The sequence below is a fragment of the Gigantopelta aegis genome, chromosome 6 (assembly GCF_016097555.1).
Source record: "Gigantopelta aegis isolate Gae_Host chromosome 6, Gae_host_genome, whole genome shotgun sequence".
In the NCBI taxonomy this organism is placed as follows: Eukaryota; Metazoa; Mollusca; class Gastropoda; order Neomphalida; family Peltospiridae; genus Gigantopelta; species Gigantopelta aegis.
The window spans coordinates 9513087-9524365 of record NC_054704.1 but is presented as its reverse complement, the minus strand read 5'-3'; the positions used below and the strand labels follow the sequence as shown (position 1 = coordinate 9524365).

Here is an 11279-nt window from a genome sequence, read left to right as displayed (position 1 = left end):
AGTACTTGAACGCTACTCGACAAAGCTCTACACAGGGTGTGTATTACAGTACTCATGTTTTAAAATTACTGTCGAGGTGGGGTAGGGGAGGGATGGGATGAGGAGGCAGTGAATAGTATATGCGCCTGGCAAGCAGTATCTAATATTTTACATCATCATCATGAAGCATGTGCTTGGCAAGCAGTATCTAATATTTGACATGATCATGTGCATGTGCTTGGCAAGCAGTATCTAATATTTGACATCATTATGTGCATGTGCTTGGCAAGCAGTATCTAATATTTGACATGATCATGTGCATGTGCTTGGCAAGCAGTATCTAATATTTGACATCATTATGTACATGTGCTTGGCAAGCAGTATCTAATATTTGACATGATCATGTACATGTTCCTGGCAAGCAGTATCTAATATTTGACATGATCATGTACATGTTCCTGGCAAGCAGTATCTAATATTTACATCATCGTGTACATGTGCTTGGCAAGCAGTATCTAATATTTTACATCATCGTGTACATGTGCTTGGCAAGCAGTATCTAATATTTACATCATCGTGTATATGTGCTTGGCAAGCAGTATCTAATATTTACATCATCGTGTACATGTGCTTGGCAAGCAGTATCTGTTATTTTACATCATCGTGTACATGTGCTTTGCAAGTAGTATCTGTTATTTTACATCATCGTGTATATGTGCTTGGAGAGTAGTATCTGTTATTTTACATCATCGTGTACATGTGCTTGGCAAGCAGTATCTAATATTTTACATCATCGTGTACATGTGCTTGGCAAGCAGTATCTATTATTTTACATCATCGTGTGTATGTGCTTGGCAAGTAGTATCTAATATTTACATCATCGTGTATATGTCCTGGCAAGTAGTATCTAATATTTACATCATCGTGTATATGTCCTGGCAAGTAGTATCTAATATTTACATCATCGTGTACATGTGCTGGGCAAGCAGTATCTGATATTTACATCATCGTGTGCATGTGTTTGGCAAGTAGTATCTAATATTTACATCATCGTGTGCATGTGCTTGGCAAGTAGTATTTATTATTTTACATCATCGTGTACATGTCCTGGCAAGTAGTATCTAATATTTACATCATCGTGTACATGTGCTTGGCAAGTAGTATCTGTTATTTTACATCATCGTGTACATGTCCTGGCAAGTAGTATCTATTATTTTACATCATCGTGTACATGTGCTTGGCAAGCAGTATCTAATATTTACATCATCGTGTACATGTGCTTGGCAAGCAGTATCTAATATTTACATCATCGTGTACATGTGCTTGGCAAGTAGTATCTATTATTTTACATCATCGTGTGCATGTGCTTGGCAAGCAGTATCTAATATTTTAGATCATCATGTGCATGTGCTTGGTAAGCAATATATAATACTTTGCATCACCATTGCGTTATTTCAAGCAGGTCCTGGAGTACTTAATAAAATATTTACTTAGCTAAACTCAGTCTGAGCAGATTTAACTCGCCTAATGTACCTGTTGTAAATCATGGCGGCGTTCCACTATTCGTGTCTAGTACATTAATTCGCTCTCAATGAAGTCTTGGCTAGTCGGCGAAATTCTCATAAAAAGCGCGAAAATTAAAACCATGGCTGCTTAACAAAAGTGTCGCTCTATTCGGACATTTTCGACAAAGCAGATCGATATTTCGAGGGCTGCTGATACACGTGTTGGAATTCAAAGTGAATAAAAGGTCGCAATCAGTCTTCAATTGCGCATTTCGCGCAGGGCGGAAGCAAATCAAAATTAAGGGTGGAGCCGACCTCCCGATTAACACTAGGGACGTTGGCTGATGAGCAATTCTGGCGCAGGAATATTTCTTCAAGAAATGTTTTCTGCACCATTGATACTTTTACACAGGATTTGTGGAAATTGTTGAAATGTTGAGACTTTCTTACCCCCTCCCTCTCCTCCAAAGCAGTCCTGTTATGCCGTCTCTGTATCTTCCTCTCCGTTCTTGCCATGGAAACCTCTTGGGGAAAGAAACCTACAATAACACTACAATATAGCTAAATGGCAATGAACTATTGCACCCACTTGGTGTGTGGTTGTGGCAGCATTCCCTTAGTCTGTCGGTGTTGGCACTGCAATCGACATGGCTCGTCCGGTGATGACGCAAAGGCTATTCATTGTGCGAGAGTATCCAATAATGGTTTTGAAATGTGATCGCCGTATCAGGAATCCGGCCTGTCGAGAGGGGGTTTAATCATGGCGGTGGCGAGAAAGGTTTTATTTGAACAAGATAATCTCGTGCTGCATGTCTTGTCAGATGGTTCGTATGCAGGACAAACAAGGCCTGGCTGGTTGTTGTTGGTAGATTTGACGCCACCTACTTTGATGTGGTACGATATCGTACTTATAGTTCATTTAAATACGTCATGCCGCAAACATTTCCGTTGTTGAATACTATAGAAGACATCATACTGTGCTGTGTACATTTTATAGTTATTGTTTTCTGTTTTGGGGATTTTGTTTGTTTGTTTGTTTGTTTTCTTTTTTTAGGGTCTTTTTGTTATGTTTTTGATTTAATTAATATTATTATTGTTACTGTTACTATTATAAAAAAAATTCTCTCTCTCTCTCTCTCTCTCTCTCTCTCTCTCTCTCTTATATTTTGTTTTCATTCTTTTTTGATTTGTTTTCTTATATTTTTGTTTGTTTGTTTTGGATTATGCTTTGTTTTGATTTTGATTTTTTTTTCTGTTTCGTTATATTTTTTTATATATTTTTTTATATATATTTGTTTTATATATGTTTTTCAATTGGTCGTGTTGCTTTATACACCACCTGTTTAGCACACCAAACGACTATCCTGTAGAACTAGATAACACTTCAAATGTACAATACACTGCCTTTGATACATCAGATAAGAAACTGATTTTGTTTATTACTATTACTCTTTTAAATGTATCTCGGTATATTACCGTGTTATGGTATAAGCAAACGAACTATTAGTATTATTAGTGTTAGTTCTGGACTTTACGCTATTACTGTTATTTATTGATCGCACATGTACATACCGGATCGCCGTGTGTCGTTTCGTGTTCACGTTTCTCATATTAAAATGTACATACTGGATCGCCGTGTGTCGTTTCGTATCCATGTTTCGAGAGTAAATGTGAAACATCCTAAGTTATAAATACACTGTTCAGTATTTACATTAAACGAAAATACAATAGTCTGCTTTAGAACGGACATTTGTCATACTTTATTTGTATTCATGGTTTAAGCTGTCTTCAGCAAATATTTTTAATTAGCCAAAACGTATTTTATTTATTGCAAGTAGATTTCGTTAACTAGCTTAATATACGTCATGTACATTATGCATTATGTGTAATAATTTGATGTAATTTTATAATTTATACAATCCTCCTGTAAACCATCATGTCACATATGTAATTTTCATTATTTTTGTATTATCGTCAGGCTGAACGACCAGAGTGAAAATAAACTGTTCTGTTCGGCGATAAGGTTAGTTACAAACAACGGTGTTTGCTCTTATAGTCCACTGTAGCGTTCTGTTCGGCGATAAGGTTAGTTACAAACAACGGCGTTTGCTCTTGTAGTCCACTGTAGCGTTCTGTTCGGCGATCAGGTTAGTTACAAACAACGACGTTTGCTCTTATTGTCCACTGTAGCGTTCTGTTCGGCGATCAGGTTAGTTATAAACAACGGCGTTTGCTCGTATAGTCCACTGTAGCGCTCGTTTAGAAACCAATCGGCAATAGAATACACATTAAACTCGTAATTACGCATCAATACCATCAGACTGGCCTATAAAACTGGCGTTACCGTACTGTGGTCTTTAGATGAGGTATAAACAGATTAACATTAGGAGTTCTAATAATGGTGGCTTTTACAACAATGTTAATTGTATTTGATTTGCTTTCAAGGTTACATGAGATGATTGCTGGTAAACATGGTATAGCCACAAATAGGTATCCTATATTTAAATGGTTTCTACTTATATTTAAGTCATTTATATTGATAACATAACATCGGACGTACAGCTGCGTAACATTATCACAAGTTGATAATTGTGGGATGATGTTATTACACGTATTGTCTACTGTTATGTGATATAATAATTAGTATTTTTATTTGTCACATGTTGTAGATGGGGAAAATGACTAGAGAAACAAATGTCTGTTCACCTCCATCTCCTCTCTACTTTATTTTAAAAACAAAGCACGTAATACTGCTCTACAGTAGCAGCCATGACCATTTCAAAGCGCCCTTTTAACTGCTTTGTGCAGAGATATGGAAGATATTTCAAGGTTTTTGTCAAATATGATTTATATCTCATCTCGTGAAGTTTACGATCATATCTCACGATTCGCGCTTGCATATGATTGCAAACTTCACGAGATGAGATATAAATCATATTTGACAAAAAAACATGAAATGTTCTATTTACTGTATAACTTTTGGCAATTTACCTTTATTTTTAAAATGCCAGCAGCAAAATTGTTCCAGTTTTCTTACAGTGAAGATAACACTTTCTACAGTGACGATAACACATCTTAGAGTGAAATAGTGAAATTTTCACTCTAAATATGTTATCATCACTGAGAGACTGATAACACTTTTATTTCACTGATATTTTAAGATATTTCACTAAATGTTATATAATAAAAGCCTTTTTTGTATTAATATAACAATTTTACCGTTCAGATTTAGCTGTGACACTGTATGGTAGGAACCTTACTTTGAAATATAATTTCATTTCATATGTACATCGTTTTGGTATAAAGTGTTCCTATCGGCAGCAGCCGATGGAATTTATTCAATTAGCTCAATGTGATAAATACATCTAGAGCCTCGTTCTATGAAGCGATCTTAGCGTTAACATCACCTTAAGTGCATAATATATTTATTCACTCAAGGTGATCTTAGCACTAAGACTGCTTCGTGAAACGTGGCCCAGAACAATCTATTGGCATGTCTTGTTTCTAGGAATCTGGACCAAAGTGCCCAATATTCATCATATTGTTTGAATTGGCAATTTATGTACAGTATATATTTTTAATTTGTATTTTATCATTTTAATCTTTATCGTGAATTAGTATATGCATCCACGGCAACACATTTTCGGCAGCTGAGAAATACTTAGCAATCTTCGTGCATGATTGTCACACTGGAACATATTTGATATTTGCTGGGCCCTAAATGTGTCCTGTGCGACCTCGTGGTCTGCCGAGACTTCTTTGGCTAATCCAAAACATTTTAACACATTATGGTGACAATTACAACTTGATAATAGTTAGTAGATATTGTACATCACCGAACTTTGCAGAGAGGCTCAGTATCTCAGCATTGATTGGAATATGCTTCGCTCTTCTCGCGTCCTGTACAACAACCCTCTGAGAGGGCCTATCGAGGAGAGTTTATCGATAATAAGAAAAGACGGTTAAAACGTCTACATTCCTCAAGTGCGAATATTTCCGGCCTTGTCACTATTGGAAGTTAGTAGCGCGCTCCTCATTTCCGGCAGGAAAGGAATAGCGCGTCACTGATCCCGGTCTCGTTTATTCCCGCGAGAGTCATCGAGTGGCCAGTGTTTGTTTGTCCGACAGTTGAGTTTGTTAGAGTTCACGATCTGGAATTAATCGCCCATACTTGACAACAGATCAGATGGTCATTTTAAAATGTTGCCTTTTTTATTAAGAGATAAATTTGACAGCACTAAAATGAAAAAAAGAAAGAATGTATGTAATGGGGAAGAAGGTACGAATTAAAATTGTGTTATGAAATAAAAAGGAGGTATGAATTTAAAAAAGGTATGAAATAAAAAGACAGAAAGTACGGTCTACTAAAAGGAAATCTCGTGATCATAGGATAGTTTGATTTCCTTCTTAATAAATAATTCAATTTCTTCATTGATTTATGATCATTATACTTTGAAAGACAACACGGAATAGAATAGGCTTGTCCAACTAAAATATTGCATTTCAAAGTTGATACAATGAGTCGGAGGATGAAACATTTTGTTTTGTTTCATGGAAGAAGATAACGCATACCAATTAAAAAAAACGAAATGTTACGTGGAGCCAAAATACATCATTAAAAACATTGTGATACAGATAATATATACGTCTAAGCTCTTAGGTGAACGACAGAGTTGACACTGCGACTGAGACTGTACCCCCCCCCCCCCCCCCCCACCCCCCACCCTCTCAAGAGTATGACAGCAAAATTGTCCTCCTTGGGTCTCCCCTTTGGACTCTTTTGGTCTGTATGAATGAATCGAAAAACTAATATTTATTAGATACATATGTTTGTTGACTTGTACTTGCCATGGGTTAATAGTCCTTAGCTGATAAGCTGGCGGCCACAATTAAAAACCAGAGTGTTCTTAATTGCAGTAATTTAGTTTCACATTAATTAGCCTGATTGCTATCCCTTAATTAACTAAAAACTAAGTTATTGCTTAACTGCAAGTGTCACAATAACAATTAATTGAATCGTATATACACAGCTAACTATATATAATTTTCATTTGATTATAGTTGTAAATGTTCCACTATGACAATACGAAGAAAATCATTAAACTTCATCGTATCGGCGAACAGGCAACACAACATGTGACAAAACCAAAAACATAGACTTAACAAAGATTTTCGGAGATGATTATGCATGACATTATGTAGAACTAACTATAAAATGTTTGAAACATTCTGAACAATAGGTTCTGTATTCGCCATTCAAACTGAAACCCATGATGATAGTTTTAGCTTCACCTCTATGAGAAACTGCAATGTAGTTATTTTAACGCGATGAAGATATCAAACTGTTTCTCCACCCACACCTGTCCATAGGTCTTCCCCGCCTACCAATAGTGAGTGACAAACAAGTCGATATGGCTTCACTTTGTGTGGGTATCACATCAGCAGAGGTTGGTTCTCAGCAAACAGAACCGTCACTGTCAGTCGTAACAAAGAATCGGCCATTAGTTTTGTCGTTAGAAGTATAGCGTTTGTTATATGTTCTTCCTCAAGCCAATTGGCCCACTTCTTTCCACTATCCACTAGTCGTCGTCTACAGGTGAAGACCTATCTTTGATAATTATTGGGTAGATAAAGACAGACTACTTCAGAGGCCGTAAGATACTACAATTTGATTTTATCTTGCATTGACTTGTTTCAAAACATATCTAGTGAATGCCCGTTTGATGCGTTTTAAAACAATAAGATCTAGACAACACGAAGCTAGCATTATATTTCTTGAATATTCTCAAACACCAAGTGTATAGGACATTTTAATGACTTTTACAGTTAAAGGGACATTCCTGAGTTTGCTGCAGTTTTTCAGATGTTATCGACTAACAGAAAGAAAGAAAGAAATGTTTTATTTAACGACGCACTCAACACATTTTATTTACGGTTATATGGCGTCAGACATATGGTTAAGGACCACACAGATTTTGAGAGGAAACCCGCTGTCGCCACTACATGGGCTACTCTTCCGATTAGCAGCAAGGGATCTTTTATTTGCGCTTCCCACAGGCAGGATAGCACAAACCATGGCCTTTGTTGAACCAGTTATGGATCACTGGTCGGTGCAAGTGGTTTACACCTACCCACTGAGCCTTGCGGAGCACTCACTCGGGGTTTGGAGTCGGTATCTGGATTAAAAATCCCATGCCTCGACTGGGATCCGAACCCAGTACCTACCAGCCTGTAGACCGATGGCCTAACCACGACGCCACCGAGGCCGGTCCCTCGACTAACAGAGACTTTTTAACGATTGTAATTACAAATCAAATATATTTTCCTGTATAACATATTAGTGGCTGTATATTAAACGTGTTTCTGATCGTTCTATTATTTGTACTAGGTTGAATTTCATTTTATTTCCAAAAATAAAAAAAGTTTGTACGTACTAAATTATTTGAAGACAAAATCCAGTTTGGGCTTCTTACAAATATTAAGACGATCAGAAACGCATTGAATATACAGCTATTGATATTCTAAACCAGAAAATATGTTTAATATGTAAGTTTAATCGTAGAAATAGTTTATTAGTCGGAAACATCTTACAATGCAGCAAACTCAGGAATGTCCCTTTAAAACCTGTTTACCACGTTTGCACTTGCACAGAACTTACAGCTGTTTGTTGGAGTAGACTGCTTGGCTTTGATACCCAGGTCATCAACATGGAACAGGCAGTCAGATATCTTTAAATGTCTGTACAGAACACTTGATACCATCATTGTTCTGACAGCCAGTCGTAGGTGCATTCCATCACAAATGTCTCGTGCAGGGTTTAATTTGTCAAACAAGTCGTTATAGTGACAGTCCTCTTACAGACAAAATAGGAAGATGTTGTTTTTGGGAGTAGTAGTCCTATATTAGTGATTCAAAGGAGCAGTCAGGTATGGAAGCTTATATGATACCCCAGTTGATGATATATTGTGTCAACTATACGAGTTTTAACAATACGACTTGCTGTACATTGCGTATATTGATGACATATTTATTCCGTCGTTCTCTCTTTTATACCATCATAAAGACTTTAAATTTCTTAAAGTGTTGTTTCAAAAACACGTCAAAATCTATTATCAGAGCTTCCATAGTCAAGACCTTGTTAAAGGGACATTCCTGACTTTGCTGCAATTTTTAAGATGTTATCGACTATCAGAGACATTTTAACGATTGTAATTACGTATCAAATATATGTTTCTGCATAAAATAGTAGTGGCTGTATATTAAACGTGTTTTTGATCGTGCTAATATTTGTACTAGGTTAAATTTCATTTTATTTCCTAAAATATTTATTATTATTTTAGTACGTACTAAATTATTTGAAGACAAAATCCACTTTGCGCTTATTACAAATATTAAGACGACCAGAAACACAATAAATATACAGATACTGATATTCTAAACAAGAAAATGTATTTAATATGTAAGATTAATCGTAAAAATATTTTATTAGTCGAAAATATCTTACAATGCAGCAAACTCAGGAATGTCTCTTTAATAACGTCCTTTTGACTGTCTTTTGCTGAGACACAATCTTTGTAAGTGTTAACTGTTTTGTTGGTTATATTAGCGCAAGACATGTGGAGCAAAGGTGAAAGAATAAAGTCGCGTTCAACAGCAGAGGTTGGTTCTCAGCAAACAGAACCATCACTGTCAGTCGTAATGTGGCTCACCAAACAACGAATCGGCCATAGTTTTCCTTTAAGAATTTTCACCACGGCAAAGACTATATTAATAGAAACTGAGGAATGTAAAAATTTCGAGTAATCAGTCGAGAAAACAATTAACGACCTAGCAATTTACTGAGATATGATGACACTTGATACTATATCCGTGGTCTCATCCCACACTTCTACAAATTATTTAGCTTTGGTCATTTTGTTCGCCAGACTGTTGAAAACAAAGTTCCTAAGTGCATTTACTAAGGTAACAGGCTGACTTCTAAGACAATTCAGTACAAGAACGCAAACACTTAAAATGGATATTTTCCAGGGAAATGAGTAAGAAAATAGCCTGAACGTCTGGCATTATCACACACGAGGAGCCGAAGATTACTCACATTTCCCTCCATGGCACGGGATAAAATTATATACGTGCACGCCGCGGCCCATCACTAACTTAGAGCTTTTGTGTGCTTACCCAATCGCAGATGATAATCAAGAGGCGTCAGAGCGTGCGGGAGTCGGTAATGGCGAATTATGATTGATGTCCACAGTTTGGTTTAGTGTTCTCCCCTTATTTTGACGTCCCTACCTTATTGCACTGTTAATCGATTACATTGTTAGGTCTAAGATGCGGGACACTGTGATAGTCACGCCACTGCTATTGACAGATCCACCTGCGATGCTCATTGGACATCTTTACTACTAGATGTTCAAGTGCCTTGGTCATTCACAAATTATAATAATTTAGATCTCTGAAGAAAAACAAATAATTCCGCCATTAAACATGTGTTGTAACATACAGTTGTTTTAATGGGTGACGACAGAGAGCGTAAATCCCTATTGATGACCATGCCGGCAGTGCGTAATAGGTTTTAGGACCCCTGATCCTTCCTCCCACGCATCCAAAGAAGAACGTTAATATTATGTCAATTACAGACATAATATTGAAGACATTGGTAATATTATTGTCGTTATGGTGATTATGATGGCGGCAGTGATAATGGTGGTCTCGGTAGTGATAATGATGATGATGATGGTGGTGGTGATGGTGGTAGTAGTGTTACATGTGATGGTGGCAGTGATAATGGAGGTCTCGGTAGTGATAATGATGATGATGATTGTGATGATGATGGTGGTGGTGGTTGTGGTAGTGGTGTTACATGTGATGGTGGTAGTGATCATGGAGGCATCGGTATTGATGATGATGACGATGATGATTGTGATGATGGTGGTGGTTGTGGTGGTCGTGGTAGTAGTATTACATGTGGTGGTGGTGATCATGGAAGTATCGGTATTGATGATGATGATGATGATGATTGTGATGCCGGTTATGATCATGACGAGGAGGACTATGTTTCATGTATATGCACGGTTAACGGTTTTGTAAAGATGACTTTACTTTGCATTATTCGCCATGACTTAATAGAAAACCGGTAATCTATGACACAACCAAACGACCAGGTTTGTAGGCTAATCCATCTTGAGACCTGCTTGACGTCTCGTGTCTCTTCACCTTCTCGTTTCTCGTCGCCATCACACATGCAGTTATCTCACAAACTCAATCCAGCCAACAGACCGCACTTGTCGTTTTGTCTAACATTCAGTCTGTGAATACATGCAGTTATCTCATAAACTCAATCCAGCCAACAGACCGCACTTGTCGTTTTGTCTAACATTCAGTCTGTGAATATCTTCTGAGTTATCGCACAATTTCAGACAGGTTCGGAACTGGAGAATGGAGCGGACGTGTTTTAATCATCACATGACACGAAGCAGACGAGAAAATCGTTCTTAATGGGACAGTCTTTAAAACTATGTAGCAGTTTGTTGCAACAAGAACTGGCATCAGACATGCCGTAGTTAAGCTACTGTTTTTTAGGATGATAGATACTGGTTTCACATCTTAGTTTCCACATCTGAACGACAAAACCGTAATACCTGATCAGAGGGCCGTATCTCTGCACAGTGCAGAGTCGGGTGGGCATCTGGCAAAATAGCAGTCTGATTAAAATTAGCTCTACTGGGTCTACCAGTAGATCTAACAGCATTGCGTGGCCTCCCATGTCCAGGTGACATTTCATCTATAAATAACAAT

At 37.3% G+C, this 11279-nt stretch overlaps 1 protein-coding gene across 1 annotated transcript in view; it reads right to left on the bottom strand.

Annotated features, from left to right (window-relative positions):
- LOC121374034 (putative carbonic anhydrase-like protein 1) overlaps nucleotides 1-8245 on the bottom strand; it is a 34400-nt gene extending 26155 nt beyond the window's left edge. The window contains exons 1-2 of the mRNA XM_041500911.1: nucleotides 8143-8245; nucleotides 1935-2023 (exon numbers count right to left, since the gene is read on the bottom strand). Of these exons, the coding sequence (XP_041356845.1) occupies nucleotides 1935-2023; nucleotides 8143-8245 (192 nt within the window). The remainder of the gene's footprint in view (nucleotides 1-1934; nucleotides 2024-8142) is intronic.
- Nucleotides 8246-11279: the final 3034 nt, after the last annotated feature.